Raw genomic sequence first — 19,933 nt, 5'->3', positions numbered from 1 at the left:
GAGGGCACGTGTGGTACTGGGGAGGCTGGCTCTGGAGTCTGCGGCAGGTGGCCTGAGGGTCTGCTGCCCTCTGAGCACTGCAGCAGCGACAAGCAGCAGATTGCAAGTTGGCAGGGGATTCTCCCGCTGTGCACGATGCAGCAAGCCAGCGAACGAAGCCGCCTCCTCCAAGATGCTCTCCATCAGCCTATTCCACGTCTGTTTAGGAGAGGAGAGGCAAGTCTATGGTGGAATCCACAGAGGTCATTCCTGCCACTTGGCCAGTGACCTGCAGGGAAGCGCTCTCGCCAGGCCCCCGGGGGCCCCTGGAGGGAAGGCCCATCTGTTCGTGGCCCTGTGGCAGTGGCCTAGCCAGAGAGGAGAAGCAGGAGGCCTGGGGAAATGACAGCACAGGCACTGAACCGGAAAGTGAGAGCAGGTTGCTCCCCGGAGCCTCGTCACATCACCACTGAGCGCAGACTGACTCGGACATGGTTGGTACCTTGTTAAGTACCATGATTCTTCCAATCAATGGCTAGGAGTCACCGTCAGCCTCTTCTCTTCTGCATGCACTTAAAAAATCATCTATTATTATTATTATTATTTTATTATTATTTGAAAGTCGGGTATATAAAGGAGAGACAGAGAAGGTCCTCCACCTGCTGATTACTCCCCAAGTGGCTGTGATGGCTGGAGCTGAGCCTATCTGCAGCCTGAAGCCAGAAGTTTCTTCTGGGCCTCCGACATGGGTGCAGAGTTCCAATGCCTTGGGCCGTCCTCGACTGCCCTCCCAGGCCACAGGTAGGGAGCTAGGTGGGAAGCATGGCGCCAAGATTCGAAGCGGTGCCAATATGGGATCCCGGTACATTTAAGGTGAGGACTTTAGCCACTAGGCTACTGTGCGGGACCCTCTGAATACACTTTTTAAAAGATTGACGGGGTGTGGTGGTCAGCGGTGGGGTGGAGAATAGCACACATGCACAGGTCTTCCATCCACGCATTCACCTCCCCAAATGACCGCAGGAACCAAGCCAAAGTCAGGAGTCAGGGCTCCACTGCCTTCCCAGGAGCCTGAGAAGAGAGCTACATTACAGTTGGAGTAGCTGCCATTCAAGTTGGCACTCGGATACAGGGTAATGTTGTTGCAAGCTTCAGTTTAACACAGCATCATTCCCTTGAATGAACTCCTTTCCTCCCTCCCTCCCTTGCTTCCTTCCTTCCTTCTTTCCTAAAGTTTTTTTTGTTTTATTAGAAAGGCAGATTTATACAGAAGAGAGACAGAGAGAGATCTTCCATCTGCTGGTTCTCTCCACAAATGAACACAATAGCCTGAGCTAAGCCGGTCCAAAGCCAGGAACCAGGAGCTTCTTTTAGGTTTCCCATGCACCTGCAGGGTCCCAAGGCCTTGGTCTGTCCCTACTGCCTTCCTAGGCCACAAGCAGGAAACTGGATGGGAAATGGGGCCGCCAGGACACAAAGCAGTGCCCACATGAGATCCCAGTGCTTGTAGGTAGAAGATTAGCCAACTGAGTCATCACATCAGCCAAAGTAAAATTATTCTTAATTATAATATTTAGAGATTTATTTATTTTATTGGAAAGTCTAATTTACAGGGAGGAGAGATAGAGAGAAAGATCTTCCATCCACTGGTTCACTCCCCAAGCAGCCACAATGGCCAGAGCTGAGTTGATCCAAAGCCAGGAGCCAGGAGCGTCCTCTGGGTCTCCCATGCAGGTACATGGTCCCAAGGCTTTGGGCCATCCTCCATTTCTTTCCCAGGCCACAAACAGGGAGCCGGATGGGAAGTGGGACTGCTGGGACAGAAACCAGTGCCCATATGAGATCCCGAAGCATGAAAGGGGAGGACGTTAGCCACTAGGCTACAGCACTAGGCCCCTCTGATTCTTGTCTTTCTTTTTTTAATTTTAAAAAATTCTTTTTTATTATTTTCTATGATAGAATTTTGTATAGGGATTCTCCCCTTTCCTCCCTCCCATTTTCCACTCCCACCATTTCCTAACCATATATATATATTTAAGATTTTATTATTTATTTTCATTGGAAAGTTAGATTTTACAGAAAGAAGGAAAAACAGAGCAAAAGATTTTCTGTCCGATGATTCACTCCCCAAGTGACCGCGATAGCTGGAGCTGAGCTGATCTGAAGCCAGGAGCCCAAAGCCTCTTCTTAGTCTCCAGTGTGTGTGTGCGCAGGGTCCCAAGGCTTTGGGCCGTCCTCCACTGCTTTCCCAGGCCACAAGCAGGGAGCTGGATGGGAAGCAGGGCAGCCGGGATTAGAACCAGCGCCCACATTTGATCCCGCCACGTTCAAAGCGAGGACCTTAGCCGCTAGGCTACCACACTGGGTCCATCCCCTCATATTTTACATTAGTATAGTCGTTAAGTAAGTCACAGATTAGCATCCTACTATTTAAGTGCATCAAGGACATTGTAGGTCTAGACAAAGGCAAAAAACACCTCTACTACTGAGTAAAAGGACTCCAAATAGTTAAATATGCCTTGACAATATGATCCTAGTTTTTTGGGTGTTGTTGCTGTTCTTGTTGTTGTTTTCAGATGGTTGGTTAGTCCTAACTGGCTAACTGTGGAAACTGCAGCTGTGGGCACCAACTGCACCTGCCGTAAGAGAGAAATCTCGAAGATACCACGGACTGAGAGAACCTCATTCAGCAATCTGGGTGACTTAACTCATGATTGACAAATGTATGGTTGTGGTTTGCATTCTGAGCATTAAGACTGAGATGTTCTTGACAGGTCGATGGTACTGTGAGTAGAGTCTTTGGAGAACGGCTTCGCTGAGTTGGTAAGTTCGCCTTCTCCGGACTTTAATGATTTCCCCAGTTCTTTCATAATTCCTCAGTGCCCTGGCCATTTTTGGGTAAGTCATGGTCTTCCGGTGACCTTTTCTTTGTCTCCAGAGTTGAGCAAGTTTCTCTTTGTGTTTTGACACAAATTGGAAGATACCTTTGCCTTCATCCATCCACTGGATGCAGGATGCCCGCTCAGGACTACACAGGGACTCGTGAAGGTCTCCAAACAGCCGGAGCTTCTTCCTACCTTGTGCTCCTTTTTGTGGGAGGAGAGCAGGTTGTCCCAGCTGGTTTTCTGTTGTGTGCTGCAGAGTCTGGTGAAGATTCCCTTCCAGGGAGAAGTCTGCAGCATTGTTCTTTCGTAGTAATACCTGTGTATCAGAGTCCAGTCTAGCAGGCACTTGTACTTCTTCTGAGACACGTATGTGTGCATTGCTCCTTTTTTTTTTTTTTTTAAGAAATGACCCAAAGGAGGTCTCTCTCTCTCTTTTTTAAGATTTTATTTTTATTGGAAAGATATATAGAGAGGAGGAGAGACAGAGAGGAAGGTTTCTGTCTGATTATTCACTCCCCAAGTGGCCACAACAGCAGGAGCTGAGCTGATCCCAAGCCAGGAGCCAGGAACCTCCTCCAGGTCTCCCACGCGGGTACAGGGTCCCAAGGCTTTGGGCTGTCCTCAACTGCTTTCCCAGGCCACAAGCAGGGAGCTGGATGGGAAGCAGGGCAGCCGGGATTAGAACCACCGCTCACATGGGATCCTGGTGTGTTCACAGCGAGGACTTGAGCGTTAGGCTATCATGCTGGGGCCCCTCTCATTCTTTTTAGAATGGAGTTTTAAAAGCTTTCAGTCTTTGTTACCAGAAGATAGCAGAATGACAGGGGATTTTCCGAGAACCCCGAGTGCTTTTGCTGTTGGCCAGCCCGGCCTAATAATCTGAAATTCTCTGTAAGAGATTTATTTTCTCATCTAATTCCTGGTACACTGTTGTTGCCCCTTACACTGGTAGATAGATGGCTTTATGCCGGGCACGCCTGTTGGCCTTTTTCCTACGACGCCAGGGGGCAGCAGTGAGCTGCGGCGTCTTCTGCATTTCCCATTCAGGTACAGGCAGTTTTAGTAAGCCTTTCCGAGTGTTCACATGGAATTGTTGTGTTCACGGAGGGTTTCTGCCTCGCTGGCTTAAACGTTTCGGTGTAAAGTCTCCGACTCTTGTAGGTATTTTCCAACCTTTGCTGCATTTTGTTTCCCCTCCTGTGCTCTTCATCTTCCCACACGACACAAATGAGTCAACACAATCTTCATTAAAAACCAAGAAGCTCCTTGAAGGAAGTGTGAAGAATTAAGTAAGAGCTTAGATTTGTTAAAAACAAAACTGGAGGGTATTTTGTCTTGTTTTGTTTTCTCCTGTAGTTTGTTGTTTGCTTGCTTGAGTGGTCTACTCAGGAAATGGCCCTGTAGCTGACTGGGTTTTGCTTATTTATTTAGAGTGGGTTTTGAGGTTTGATACCTTTGTGTTTTCTAGACCTTTGGGTTTTACAGTGGAGCAGACACGTAAGACCCAGTGCATGCCTTAAACAGAATTTATTTATTGTTATTGGAAACTCAGACTTACAGAGAAGGAAAAACAGGAAGACCTCCCATCTGCTAGTTCAAACCCCAAATGGTCCCAACAGCCAGAGCTGAGCTGATTCAGGAACCAGAGGTTTCCTTCAGGTCTCCCATATGGACTCAGGGGCCCAAGGCTTTGGCCACCCTCCGCTGCTTTCCCAGGCCATAAGCAGGAGCTGGTAAGGAAATGGAAAAGAGGGGACACGAACCATGCCCATATGGGATGCTGGCACTTGAGGGAGGAGAATTAGCCTGTTGAGCCACTGTAAAGCCTTCTTTCTGTAACTTTTTCAAAATATAAATACTTTAAAAAAAAGATCATCAGATATAATAAGGAAATAATACGGAATTAGTTGTCTTGTCCATCTTCCTGTAGTGCTTGAACCTTTTTACCCTAATTATGTCAAGATTGTAAAAAAAAATTTTTTTTAATTTAAAAAAAGATTTGTTTATTTTTATTGGAAAGGCAGATACACAGAGAGGAGAAGAGACAGAAAAGAAGATCTTCCATCCACTGGTTCACTTCCCAAGCAGCTGCAGTGGTTGGAGCTGAGCCAAACCGAAGCCAGGAGCCTGGAGCTCTTCCGGGTCTCCTACACGGGTGCAGGGTGCCAAGGCTTTGGGCCGTCCTCGACTGCTTTTCTAGGCCACAAGCAGGGAGCTGGATGGGAAGCAGGGCCACCGGGATTAGAACTAGCTCCCAAAAGGGATCCCGGCATATACAAGGTGAGAACTTTAGCTGCTAGGCTGTTGTGCCAGGTTCCCAAACATAAATACTTTTAAGTTGAAATTATTATTTTTTAAATATGAGGCTTTCCTAAATCTCTTGTTTTAGAATAGAGAAATTAAAAATTGTATTGGGCCTGGTGCAGTAGTCTAGTGACTAAAGTCCTCGCCTTGCATGTGCCGGGATCCCGTATGGACCAATTTGTGTGCTGGTTGCTCTACTTCCCTTGCAGCTCCCTGCTTGTGGCCTGGGAAAGAAGTCAAGAATAGCCCAAGCCTTGGGACCCTGCACCCGCGTGGGAGACCTGGAAGTGGTTCCTGGCTCCTGATTTCAGATTGGCTCAGCTCTGGTCATTGCGGCTACTTGGGGAATGAATCAACAGGCAGAAGATCTTTCTCTCTGTCTCTCCTTCTCTCTATAAATCTGACTTTCCAATAAAAACAAATAAATCTTTAAAAGATTGCATCATATAGAGTGCCAGAAATTCTCCTTGTAAGCTACACAGGGGATAGCTGGAGGACTATTAACCTTTTCCCCTCAAAATATTGCTGAAAAGTTTCAGTTTATTTTCATTTACATGGGCTGGCATTGAAATTCTTTATTGTGAATATTGGCTTCACGTTGCCTGTGACCTCAGTGACCTTTCTCTTCACAGGCAGCTGAAGCACTTTAGGGCTTACAAGTAAGTTGAGAATTATGATTTCCTGAAAGGAGTTGGAATAATACTTAAGGCAAAAGGGGTTGCTAACATTTAGATACATTTCCCCTTTTTCTTTAAGATTACTTTTTAAAAGATATATTTATTTTTCTTGGAAAGGCAGATTTACAGAGAGATGGAAAAACAGAGAAAAAGATCTTCCATCCACTGTTTCCCTGCCCAAGTAGCTGCAACAGCCAGAGCTGAGCCAATTGGGAGGCAGGAATTTCTTCAGGTCTCCCATGTGGATTTAGGTCCCAAGGTCAGGGACTATCTTTACTGCTTTCCGAGACCATAAGCAGGGAGCTGGATGGGACACGAACTAGCACCCGTGTAAGATCCCAGTACTTGGAGGTGGAGGATTGGCCAGTTGAGTCATCATGCCAGGCCCTAGGATTATTCTGGATGAATTTTGTTCACATCATATTTCTTGAACTTCTGTCCTCAGCCCAATATGATGTGCCAGTTTGAATGCTTTCATCCTAAATTTGGCACGGGGGGAGTTTGTCCCCTTTGGTGACAGATGCAGAAACCATCTCCACAGCAGCCCGCTTGGCGAGGCCCCAGGCCCACATGCACAGGGGAGCTTTTCCAGGATGCTGAATGCGAGGTGCCTAGAACCAGAAGGAACAGTTCTCGGGCTGCACCCCGAAGGCACACCACTGGCTGTCGCAAGGTGCTTGTGGTTGATTTTACTTTCTTTTTTGTGCCTTTGCCGTTTCCCAGCATTGCATTTAGAGGCTCTTGTGCTAACGGCCTGTGGTCAGGGGCCGTTTGTGGGGGCCGCTTGCTCACCTGATCCTCGGTAGACCCACACCCTCAGTCTTTCTTTCGCAACCCAAGTACAGTTCCAGGAGGTACTGGGCTCAGCCACACTTTCTCAGCCGAAGGCAGAGAAACGCTGGAGAGTCACTGACTGTCAGAAGCAGCTGACTTTGTTTCATCCACGGGAGAACTTGAGGTCTCTGTGTGGCAGGTGGAAAAGTTCTGAATAGAAACTGATGGACAGTTCACGGCTGATTACAGTGATAAGAAGCCCCGGGGTGGGGGACTGTCTCCATGAAAGATGCAACTCCAAACTGCATCTGTCTTCTCTGCTAGGCACAAGTGCATTCGGGGTTTCCTTTGGGGACATGAGGAACAGAGGTGTGAGCAGGTGCCTTTGCGCACACTGCAGACCCTGAGAGATTTTTCTGGGAAGCAGGCCTTTAGGTAGAATCGCTGCTTCCCGGTGCTGGAGCGGGAAGTCTCCAGCTCGGCCGACCACACTTGCATTCTGGTTAGCCTCTGGTTTGCAACCGGGTGTCTTTGTGCAGAAGGAAGGCACTAGGGCCCCGGGAGTTGAGAAGGCGGGTAGCTCCGTGACCACAGAAGCTGCTTGTGCACTAATTTCCTCTAGAGCGTGCGATGAAGTCAGTCAACCACAGCCTGCAGCGTGCTCCGCTCGGGCGGCAGCGGCAGCTTCGCAGCGGTGGTGGTGTCTCGGCCATGATACACATCTGACATGCCCTCCCCCAGGCAGGTCAGCCACGGCTTCTCTGGCTCCACAGCATGGACCAAAGAGAAGTTCTGTGCAGGTTCCTGGAGGAGGCCCAACTCAAGAACACCCGCAAAGAGGAGTTGGCCAACGAATTTCTGGTGAGTCCTGCTGGGGCCGCTCCCGGTGGCTCCTACACAGCTTAAATGGATGAGGTTTCTCCAACTCTCTCAGACCAATCTAAGATGGGATAGAGGGAGTGTGTCAGATCTCCTAAAAGGGGAAGAAGGACGCTTAAGTGTTTAACTTTCCTCCGTGGTTTGCATGTGTTTTTAGGTATTCTCTCAAAAATACTCGTTTTGGTGCTTTGTCACTGAGTGCTTGAAGTTTGACTAGGAACTCTACCAAACACATACAGAGCTACAGTGTAAACATGGTGCTGTTCACTGAATATCCTGAATTTCCCAGGATCTGCAGTGTGGTTTGTGCTGCAATGTGTTTGCGTTCATTAAAAAAATTTTTTAAATTGTTTTTATTGGAAAAGCAGATTTACAGAGAGGAGTGACAGAAAGATCTTCCATCTGCTGGTTCAGTCCCCAAATCACCACAGTGGCCGAAGATGAGCTGATCCAAAGCTAGGGGCTGGGAACTTCCTCCAGATCTCCCATGCAAGTGCAGGGTCCCAAGGCTTTGGGCGTCCTCCATGCCTTCCCAGGCAGAGGCAGGGCACTGGATGGGAAGTGGAGCAGCTAAGACATGAACTGGTGTCCATGTGGGATACTGGCACTTGCAGGTGGAGGACTAGCCTCATGAGCTATGGCACTGGCTCCCAGACTGCTCATTTTAACTCATACTAAGAGGGAAGTGACTTGTTCACGGAGCATTCCATTTTGAGCCTCTCTAGGGGATTTCATTTGGCTGATAAAGGTTTTTGAAGAGCATTCAAATTACCCAGTGCCACATTTCCTTTCTTCTTGACTTTTCCCTATTCTTCACACACACACACACACACACACACACACACGCACACACACACACACGTATCATCAGAACACATGGTTTTGTAGCAGATTTCTCATAACTTTTTCCTGACTGAAGAGGTATATAGCCAGTGTGGGGAGCAGAGGCCAGCAGGGAAGGTGGAGTGCCAGGGGGTGCAGGCAGGTGGCCTTGGGTCGGGAGCGTTGGGTTGGCAGCTGAGCAGGGAGCACAGGGCTTCTGCTAACCCAGAGAGTCTGCGATAGTTTCAACTGTGTTAAGAGAGGCAGAAGACACTGAAACCTTCGCTCGCTTCACCTGTGAAGAAGTGGGGGTGGGGAAGCACGAGAATTGAATGAATCTTGTTTCTGTCGCCAACCAAGTTATTATTGATTTTTTTAAAAAGGTGTGTTTATTTTTATCACAAAGTCAGATATATACAGAGGAGGAGAGACAGAGAGGAAGATCTTCCATCCGATGATTCACTCCCCAAGTGACCTCAATGGCCAGTGCTGGGCTGATCCAAAGCCAGGATCCAGGAACCTCTTCCAGGTCTCCCACGCAGGTGCAGGGTCCCAAAGCATTGGGCCGTCCTCGACTGCTTTCCCAGGCCACAAGCAGGGAGCTGGCTGGGAAGTGGAGCTGCCGGGATTAGAACGTATGGGATCCCGGGGTGTTCAGGGCGAGGACGTTAGCTGCTAGGCCACGCCGCCGGGCCCAAGTTATTATTGATTTGATGTGTTCTTTATTTTCCCTGAGTACTACCACTGTCTGATTCACAGATTGAGGATAATCCTGTATGCTTTAGCTATCCTTACAGGTGACTAAATATAAATAATAATCGTAGTTACATGTGGTCATTCACTCAGTTGTATTTCTCAGGTCCCGGCCATGTATTGGGTTGAGCTCTAGGCCTTGGGGAGACAGCAGTGAAACACAGAGACAGAAACCTTGCCCTCGTGGAGGTAGCATTCTGGTACCAGGCAGTAGAGATACAACCACAAGGGATTATGCTTAAGTGTTGTTTTGTGGTGGGAAGCCCCCCTGTCAGCTCAACTTGGAAACAGCAGTCTCTCGCAAAACACATTCTCACTACGACTGACCAGCAGTCCAAATCCCTTTGGGCAGGCGTCCCAGAGAGCTGAGACGGCGGAAGGCCTGGTCCATGTGTCTGCTTGGACACGTGCCTGCCCTTAGACTATAACTCCTGAACTAAATGCCTGTAAGGCCTAAGAATCAAAAGGACACCGTGGGGTAGGGCAGGCTCTGTGTGTTCAACAGCAGTGATCCCACATGCTTCAGTGCTTGCAGTTTCTTACTCTGGTCATTGTCATCTCTGAGCACCTTAGAGCAGACTCCCTGTCTCCAGCCTTGGTCCATACCCAAGTGAGCTTCTAATATACAGATCTGGACTTTGCTTAAAAACTTGTGTGTGTGTGTGTGTGTGTGTGTGTGTGTGTGTGTGTTTAAAGTCGCCTAAAGTTGTGGATCTAAACACTTTTAGAAAATGATGTCAAATGTGTGAGTACGATTACAAAGCAGCCGTCAGCCAGCTAACCCCTGGGTCAAGAGATGCCAAATTGCCAAAAGGTCATGAACAATAAGAACAAACAGGAAAGAAAGAGAGAGAAAAAGAAAAGAAAGAAAAGAAAAGAAAGAGAAAGAAAGAAAAGGAAAGAAAAGAAAAAAAAAAAGAAGAAAGAAAGAAGAAAAGAAACCGCACAGAATATTGTCAGACCCCCAGGCCCTGGGTAAACTCCTCTCCAGCCCCCGCTCCTCCTGCTCTCCTGTCTGTCCTTCCCCACTGATAGTCACCATGCTGACTTCTACATTAATCACTTCCTTGCTTTTCGAGCTTCTCGTATTAAGACCCTTGTTTTGGGAAGATGATTAAGTGGAATCACGCTCTTCACTGACTCATGTCCCCAGTGGAAAAAGTTTTGTCTTCATGCAGCCCCACCTAAAGGTGCAGCTGAGACACCAGAGAGACAGAGAGAGAGAAAGCGCGCACACAATTCTGCAGGTTGGGGAAGCATTAAAACAGTGGCTAGGGCCAGATTGTGTTCTGGGACAAGGTGGGCTCAGCCATTTGATTGGAGGTCTCTCCACCTGCTGCCATGCCACATCCCACCTAAGCTCAGAAGACCCTTGCCCAGGGTTTGATGGTTATGGAGGTTGGAAGATTGAATCTGTGACCCCAAGCCAGTGGCTTAGCCTAATGCGCTGGCCTTGGTGATCATCCCCAGATCACATCTCCACTTTCAACTGGATGCCCTGCGCACCTTACTCTGTTTTTTCCTTCCCCAAGCCCATGGTTCAAATTTCAGCCCCTCCTTCTATTTGGCTTTTTTCTTTGAAGAGAGACAGTGAGAAAGAGAGAGAGAGATTTTATTTATTTGAAAGGCAGAGCTACAGAGAGGGAGAGACATAGAGATCTTTCACCCACTGATTCACTCCCCACTGGGGCTGCTGGGGCTGAGGCGGGCAGAAGCCAGGAGCTTCTTCCGACTTCCCAGGAGAATGCAGGGGCCTAAACACTTGGGCCATTCCTGCTGCTTTTCTCACCACAGCGCTGGCCTCCTTAGTCCCTACTTCCATCTTGGCCAGGTATCTTTGTGTGGCGCGCAATATTTGTAGGTGGATACAGCAGCCCAGCTGTGATAAACTGAAGTCCTGGCTAGGTCTTTTCTGTGAGCCAGGATTGAATGCAATGATCCTTCCGACGTTGAAGTTGCCACTGACCACTCATCTAAGGATTTAATATGGACATTCAAATATTTATTGAATGCTTACTGTATGCAAAACGTTGTTCTACATTCTGGGAATGCACCATGACGTGGTGGCGCTTATTTTTCTAAGACATTAGAGGATGTCTTAGAGAGGCAGACATTAAACAACTAAGCACTCTATAAAATATTTAATTACAATTGTGATATTTTGAGGGGAGATGTCAAAGCAGTATCAACATTTATTATGTTATTTACTTTTCAATAATAATAATAATAAACCCTTGGGGCCAGCTTCGAGGCACAGCAGGTTTAACTGGTTTGTGGGTGCTTGCTTGGGTCCTGGCAGCTGCGCTTTCTATCCAGCTCCCTGTTAAAGAACGAGGGGGAGAGCAGAAGATGGCCCGAGTGGTCGGGTCCTTGCGCCCCTGTGGGAGACCTGGATGACACTCTTAGATTCCAGCTTCGGCCTGAATCTGAGGCTCTGATTGGCCTACATTCTTCCAGTGTTCTGCTTTAGAGAAGAAATTTAAGCCCAGAATGTCTTATTGCAAAGCCCTGGCAATTCATGCTTGTGCCATAGTAGTCTGCGTTAGCCAGTAACACCGATTTCCTCAAAGCGCCCAGCCTGAGGGTGTGTCTCCAGTCAATACTATTTTTAAATTTTATTTTAATTTTTTAAAATATTTTTTTAATGACAAAGTCAGATATACAGAGAGGAGGAGATAGAGAGGAAGATCTTCCATCCGATGGTTCACTTCCCAAGTGACCTCAATGGCCGGTGCTGCGCCGATCTGAAGCCAGGAGCCAGGAACCTCCTCCAGGTCTCCCATGTGGGTGCAGGGTCCCAAGGCTTTGGGCCATCCTCGACTGCTTTCCCAGGCCACAAGCAGGGAGCTGGATGGGAAGCAGGGCTGCTAGGATTAAAGCTGGCACCCATATGGGATCCTGGTGTGTTTAAGGCGAGGACTTTAGGAGCTTGGTCACTGCACTGGGCCTAAATTTTATTTTAATTTTTAAAGACTGATATATTTGCTTGAAACTCAAAGTTATGGAGAGAGAGGAAGGGAGAGATGAGAGATCTCCCATCTATTGGCTCACTGGCTGCAATGGCTGACTCAGGCTGAAGCCAAAGGCCAGGAGCTTCTGCTAGGTCTCCTACTGGCTCAAGTTCTTGGGCCACCTTCTGGTGCTTTCCAGGCACATTAAGAGGAAAATGGATCAGAAGTGGAGTAGCCAATATGGAACTGACACCCATAGGAGATTCTGGTGTCACATAGGGTGGCTTTGCCTGCTACACCACAGCCTGGGCCCCTAGCACAGTTTCCATGTAGCAGAAATAGCAGTGTGCAACCACACCATGGAAAATTTCTTAAAGGCACTTTCAAAAGCACTTATTATTGTGACTCTGGCTAACACAGCATCATTGCAAGTTAGAATAAAATAAGTTAACCGTGACACCAACATTCCAACAAACAAAACTTTCTATCTGCATCTTTTAAAATTTGTCCATTTATGTAACATGTTATATATTTTTATATTTATCTATGTTATAATAATAGCATAGATAAAATTTTATATTCAGTTTCCATTTTGCATTATGCCAAGACTTTTAATCATGCTGATTAAAATGTATGTAAATTTTAATGACTGATGATGTAGGCTGGTATAATGAAAGAATAATAATTGTAACACCAGCAAAGCCTCCTCTATCTCATGTAGACGCTTTCTAAATGCTCATGTCATAAGTCATTTGCTCCACTGAGGGAGGTCCTGTTATTATTTCCATTTTATAGGTGAGAAACCAGGCCCTTAGAAGTTAATTGACTGGCTCAGTGTCACGTACTAAGTGGTAGAACTGAATTTCTAGCTTGGGTATTCTGGCTTTACCATCTGTTAGTCATTCCTACTCTGGATTTACACAGCTTGGTTTGAATTTAGTTTCTGCCCCTTATTCGCCTTATGACCTTGAAGAAGTCACCAAAAGCAGGAAATAAACATTTACTGCAGAATTGCTGAGAAAATAATGGAATAAGTTATATAAATTCCTATTTGTACATTTTTAAAAATAAATTATTGCTAGTCCTGGGAATGAAAATGTTTGACCTTTCACTTCCTCGTATGTTAATGCTGAAGTTAGACCCCCCATTATCACTGAGCAACATAATTAGGAGGGGGACAGACTTTAAAATAACTTTATTTTGCTGTAAAATAATTTCCTTTTTCCTCTTTTTGTCCTTTTTTTCTTTTTTTCCTTATTCAAGCATATTTATTATTTGCGACAATGTAGTTTTGTGGGTATAGGAATTCTTCCCTCCATGTCCCCATCCTCCCTCCTCATTTTCCCTTGAATTATCACAGTAGTATAGTCCCTTAGTAAAAGTTATAAGGTTAATTTTTTGCTATTTAAATATACCATGATATGGTAGATATAGGCAAAGATAGAAAATCTGGTATCATACTGTACAGGTTTATTTACATGTTTCATTGGGAGTGCTACTTTCATTTTGGAATAGAGACGCATACTGCAACATTACTTTCAAGTGTGCTAGTCTTTATTACACAGTTCCTCTATGAGATATAAATATATACTTAATTACCTATATCTATTTATTTTGTAATTTGCATAGCAACTGATTTATATCAGAGAGAACATACGATATTTGTCCTTTTGGAATTGGCTCTTTTTTAAAATTTTAACTTTTGATGATTTTTACATAATTGATTAGGAGGATTAGGGTCAAGGGCTACAGGAAGGTGGGTGAGAACAATTTCCATGTTCTCTTTCTTTCCTTGCTGTATCTGGGGGAAGGAGGGAGACAAGGAGAGAAGCCACAACCAGCCTCCCAGATGCCTCTGCATCCTGGGATGGAGTGTAGCCACCGACACCACCCCAGGGTCCCCAACGTGGGGCATGCTCTGAGGGCACTGCTCATGAGGTTTCGATAGTTCAACAGTTTTGAATTACTGCCGATCTTGCCACTCTAAGCATGAAGAAATCTCTCCAGAATCCACTGGCTGACATTTTAGGGTCATTGTGCCCAGATTTTCATTTTTACTGGCAACACATGGCTGGGGTAGTTGATTGATTTGTTCTGTCCTCCGTCCTCTGTTGCGGTACCAAGTGTTCTCTGCCAGTTCTGATGGATTGCCATATCCTCCATATGCACCTGGGTATGCTGTCCACTGCTCCATTTGAGCCACTGAGGCTCAGCTCTGACCCATGACTCAATGATCAGACCATGAAACCTGAAATTCTCTCCATGGTTCGAGTTCTGAGTCCAGTGGCTCAGTTGGGGGATTCCCATAGAAACTTCATCTGATTTGATCCCAGACCTGGTTCTTTGTGTGTGCTCACTAATACAGGGTCCGGCACAGTCCGTAACCCCAGTCAGCTTATGCACATGCTGGTGGTTGCAATTACTGGGTCAGTTCTGTCCCCAGCCCTGTCTCCTACACAAACCAATGGGTATTGCAGCTCAGCCCAATCCTGCCCACCAAAAACTCGGCCTTCATATACACTAGTGGGAGCTGCAGCCTAGTTGGAGTGACCCACAATAACCCCCACCAGGCCTGCTCCCTGCCCTGGTCCCTGTGCTTGCCAGTATGTACAGCAGACTGGTCCAGTCTATCCCACATCCCATTCAGCTCTCATACATGTCAATGGGCATTGAAGCCTGGTTCAACCCAACCATCCCCACTATCCAGCCCACATACTCACTAGCGAGTAGCACTCCCTATCTGGCTATGCCTGCCCCAGTCCTGGTTCTTATGCTCACCAGTCAGAGTAGCAACCCAAGGGGGAGGTGCCCACTGTTTCCCTACTGGGCCCACTCCCACTCCCAGATCTTGCACTCTCCAGGTGATTTTGCAGTTTAATTTGACAGAATTTGCCCCTCTGCCCGTGCCAGTATCTGCCAGCTAATGCTAAGGCAAAACCCAACCAACCCACTCTCACTCTGGCTTAGGCTTGCACCAGTAGGAACAGTCAACCCAGCCAGGCTTTCCCCTTATCTAGCCCACATGAAGCCAACAGGTGTTGTAGCCCTACCCGGTCTGGTCTGCCCCCATTTCAACTCATGCTAACCAGTGGGAATGTGGTCCAGCAGGGGAGCCCTCCACATTCCCCTACCAGCTTTTCTCCCTCCCCCCCTGGGTCTCACGTATGCTGGTTGGGTGCTGTGGCCCAGTCTGGCATGGCCTGCCTCTCCTCAACATTTGCCAGTGGGTGCTGTAGCCTGGCCAGACCACCCCCAATTCCAACTCACACTTGTGGGGGTGGTCTAACCCAGCCCAGTCAGCCCCCAGTCCTGGCCCTCATGTGAACTGGGCTGTGCTGCGACCCAACCCGGCCAGACCTACACTCCATTCTGGCACTTGGATTCATCAGCAGATGATATGAACTGGCCCAGCTTGGTTCGCCCCAGACCTGTGCCAAATATATGCTGGTGGGTACAGTCCCCTAGCCAGGTCTGGATTGTTCTCTGTTGTGGTTCTTATGCTGGGACTGTGTCCCAACAGAGGAGTTGACCAAGCTCCTCCATCAGAACCTCTCACAATGCCAGCTCTTGCGCATATTGGTGAGTCCATGGGCCAGCCCATGGCAGGAACAGTAACCTTTCCTGACTGGCTTTCACCTGTTCTGGTTCTTACTGTTGGGTGTTTCAGCCCAGCCAAGGCTGGTTGGAACTGGCTTATTTCACTGAGCATAATGATCTCCAGCTGGGACCATTTTGTCACAATCAGTAGGATTTTGTTCTTTTTTAATGGATGAGTGGTAGTCTATGGAGTAGATGTACCACAATTTCTTTATCAATTCCTCTGTTGACGGACATCTGTATTGTATCCATTTCTTCACCATTGTGAATTGCACCACTATAAATATAGGGTTACAGGATGCTCTCTCTCACACACAGATTTCCTTTCCTTTGGATATATTCCCAGGAGTTGAATAGCTTGGGTCACATGGTAGATCAATTTTCTGTTGTCTGAGCGCTCTCCATACTGACTTCCATAGAGGCTGCACTACTCTATACTCTCACCAACAGTGGAGTAGGACACCTTTTTAACCACATCCTCGCTAGGAGTTGTTGTTTAGTTGACTTCTGCATATAGGCCATTCTCACTGGAGCTAAGTGGCACCTTATCATGGTTTTTATTTTGGGCTAAAGAATATTGCCAAATAGCTGCAAACTATGGGAGCTGGGCTGGTCAGAAGCTGGGAGCGAGGAGCTTTATCTGGGTATCCCCTGTGTGTTCAGTGGCCTAAGTACTTGGACCGTTTCATTGCTTTCCCAGACATACAGCAGGGAGTTGGATCGGAAGTGGGGCAGCCAGGACTGGATATTGTGTTCACAGGGGACTCTGGCATCGACCTCCTCAGTTCCTCATTATAACAACCTCCAGAGGAAAGTATGATTCTCATTTTACCCACCAAATGAAAAGCCAGGATTTGCAACCCTGGGTAAAATCACAACATAATTTTTATAGAACATTCTTAACATTAATTTAATTTCTTTTAACTTCTGAATCATAATTACATTTTTTTAAAAAATGATTTATTTATTTTTATTGGAAAGGTAAACTTACGAGAGAAGGAGAGACAGAGTGGGAGAAAAATCTTCCATCTATTGATTCACTCCCCAAATAGCTGTAATGGCAGAAGCTGAGCCGATTCAAAGCCAGAAGCCAGCAGCTTCCTCTAGATGTCCTATGTGTGTACAGGGTCCCAAGACTTTGGGCCGTCCTCTACTGCTTTCCCAGGCCATAAACAGAGAGAGCTGGATGGGAAATGGAGCAGCTGGGACGTGAGCCAGCACTCATATGGAATGTTGGCACTGCAGGCAGAGGATTAGCTAATTGAACCATTGTACCAGTCTCCTCCCTGCCCCCCTCCCCCATTATTACTTTCAGTCTGTATTTCCTCCTGTGGATGTTTTATTCAACTGCTTTCCAAAGTTGCAGTAGCTCACTCTGGAACTGTGTTGCAGACTCTGGGCATTGTAAGATATCATAGGGCAGCCACTTCAGCTGCTGCCAGCCACTACTGCATCCTCAATTGGAGCACCAAGTTGAGTTTCGGCCACTCTTTTTCTTTTGCTGCTAATGCACCCTGGGAGGCAGCAGCTGACAAATCAGGTGCTTGGGCCTCCCTGCCATCCACATGGGGACCTGGAGGCATTCTGGGTTTCTAGCTTCGACCTGGTCCAACCTTGATTTTTGTGGTCACTGGGGATTGACTGTGGATGGCACATCTCTGTTTACCTTTGTCTCTGTTGCTCTATCTTTCAAGGAAGTGAAGATAAATTAATTGATAGTTTTTAAAAGTGAGTCATGAACAGAAACCTCGTTTACTTCCAACACACTTTGGATCTACTAAAAACTAATTAAAAATTAAAAAATCACGGCCCAGCATGATAGCCTAGCGGTTAAAGTCAATGTCTTGAACACACCAGGATCCCTTATGGGCGCCAGTTCTAATCCCGGCGGCCCCACTCCCCATCCAGTTCCCTGCTTGTGGCCTGGAAAAGCAATTGAGGACGGCCCAAAGTCTTGGGACCCTGCACCCACATGGGAGACCTGGAAGAGCTCCTGGCTCCTGGCTTAGGATTGGCACAGGTATAGCCGTTGCAGCTGCTTGGGAGTGAACTATCGGATGGAAGATCTTCCTCTCTGTCTCTCCTCCTCTCTGTATATCTGACTTTGCAATAAATAAATAAATAAATCTTTGAAGAAAACACTTAAATCACAAGGGGTGAACGCTGTCTAGCCTTCCAGTGTGTCATGTCATGTGTAATGTCTTGTCCTTGCCCTGGTTCCTCCACTAAGGGCCTTTGCACACCTGCGTTTGCCTCTGTCTTGCGCTTCTCTCACTCTTTATATGGTTGACATTTTGTTTGTTCTTCAGATCTCCGCGTGGTGGTCAACCTCAGAGCAGTCTTTCTTGATTCCAATCTCTATTGTAAATTCTTATTAGTTCCTTCTGTTTCCTATGGCATTTATCACAATTTCAACTTTGCTTTTCTTTGTACCATGGATTGCTCCCTGCTTTCATCAGACTGAAGCTTCCCGAAGGCAAGGCTGTGACTCAGTTCTGCCCGTTAGCCTCCTGACTAGCACACTGTGAGGCAGTAAAGATCAAGACTCTTTCCTAAGTTCCAGGATTTGAAATAAAACTCTAATGTTCTAATTGCTTCTTTAGCTTATATTTTAATTGTTTTCTACTTGTCTTTCCTTTTTCTTCCCCTTCTTTCTTTCTTTTGAAAAACAAAGACAGAGATTTTTCTATTTGCTGGTTCATTCTCCATATTTCTGCCACAGCTGGTGGTAGGCCAGGTTGAACTGTAATCTGGATCTTGCGCATGGATGCTAGGGACCCACATACTTGAGCCATCACCTGCAGCCTCCCATAGTGCTTGTTAGCAGGAAGCTGGGATTGAAACTGGAGCTGATACTTGAACTCAGCACTCTGATATGCCACGCAGCCATCTCAAGCAGTGTCATAACGGTGGCACCAACACTTGCTCCAAGGTGTATAGCTTTTGAGCCTGTGGTCTTGATCCCTTCCATCTCTGTTCTACTAACCTCCAACTTATCTACTGATTTTAATTTTTAAAAAAGCTTTAGGGCCCAGCATGATGGCCTAGTGGCTAATCCTTTGCCTTACATGCACCAGCATCCCATATGGGGGCCAGTTTATGTCCCAGCTGCTCCACTTCCCTTCCAGCTCCCTGCTTGTGGTCTGGAGAAGGCAATAGAAGATGGCCCAAAGCCTTGGACTCTGCACCCATGTGGGAGACCTGGAAGAGGCTCCTGGCTTTGGATCGGCTCAGCTCCAGCAGTTGTGACCACGTGGGGAGTGAATGGAAGATCTTTCTGTCTCTCCTTCTCTCTGTAAATCTGCCTTTCCAATAAAAATAAATAAATAGCTTTTTAAATTACTTATTTGAAAGCCAGAGTTACAGTGAGAGAGAAGAGAGGAAGAGAAAGGCAGAGAGAGATCTTCCATCCACTGGCTTTCTTTGCAAATGGGTGCAACGACCAGGGATGGTCTAGGCCAAAGCCAAGAACTGGAGCTTCTTCTGAGTCTCTCACGAGGATGCAGGGGTGCAAACACTTAGACCATCCTCCACTGCTTTCCAGGGATTTGGATTATAAGAGGAAGAACTGAAGGACCAGTGCAGTGGTGTAGCGAGTGAATCCTCTACTATGGCATTGGCATCCCATATGGATTCTGGTTCAAGTCCCGATTGTTACACTTCTCAACTCTGTCTCTCCTTCTCTCTCTCTGTAGCTCTGACTTTCAAGTAAAAATATGGAGCTCTTTTTAAAGAAAAAAGTAAGGTTGAAATTTTTTTATTAAAAAAAAAAAAAGTGGAACAGCCGGGACTTGGAACCGGTACCTGCATGGAATGTCAGAACAGTTGTGGCTTGATCTGCCACCACAGAGCATCGTCTTCTAATTTTAATTTCTTAAATGTTTGAAAATTGCAACACACAATATGTGTATGTTGCAAAATGCTTTTAAGACAGATATACAGGTTAATGCTGAGTAATAAATCAGACACTCATGTAAGCACCCTTCAGATCAAGTCAGCACTCCTGAAGTCCTTTGGGTGTCCTTTGAGATCACAACTCCTGGCACCTGCTGCAAGGCAAGAGGGAAGGAGCATCCTGGTCCTTCGTCTGGCATGGCTTGGACATACCCCCCTCCCCAGCTGCTGAGCTATCTAGATCAGTAAACAGAGGGGGTTTTTTTCATTTTATTTACAATTTTTAATCTTAGGACATGTCGATTTTGCCTAGCTATGATTAAAATCGCACCACTGTTGAAATTTACTGTATTCTTCAGAAATTGTGGCTTCAACAAAACTGCTCACTTTGTTATGGCTACATAAAACATTGGCAGTT

At 46.6% G+C, this 19,933-nt stretch overlaps 1 protein-coding gene and 1 pseudogene across 2 annotated transcripts in view; one reads left to right on the top strand and one right to left on the bottom strand.

Moving 5' to 3' along the window:
* Positions 1-2,665: 2,665 nt before the first annotated feature.
* LOC101525412 (transcription factor Spi-C-like) lies at positions 2,666-7,348 on the bottom strand (annotated as a pseudogene).
* PTPN22 (protein tyrosine phosphatase non-receptor type 22) overlaps positions 6,953-19,933 on the top strand; it is a 58,766-nt gene continuing 45,785 nt past the window's right edge. Inside the window, exon 1 of one of the 2 annotated variants that reach the window (XM_058660071.1) lies at positions 6,953-7,480. In XM_058660071.1, coding sequence (XP_058516054.1) covers positions 7,394-7,480 — 87 coding nt within the window. In that variant the 5' untranslated portion in view covers positions 6,953-7,393. The remainder of the gene's footprint in view (positions 7,481-19,933) is intronic. The other variant, XM_058660072.1, reaches the window with a different exon arrangement.

Source organism: Ochotona princeps, chromosome 2, assembly GCF_030435755.1.
Source record: "Ochotona princeps isolate mOchPri1 chromosome 2, mOchPri1.hap1, whole genome shotgun sequence".
Classification (NCBI taxonomy): domain Eukaryota; kingdom Metazoa; phylum Chordata; class Mammalia; order Lagomorpha; family Ochotonidae; genus Ochotona; species Ochotona princeps.
Note: the sequence above shows the minus strand (reverse complement) of the source record. Positions and strands in the feature narration are given on the sequence as shown.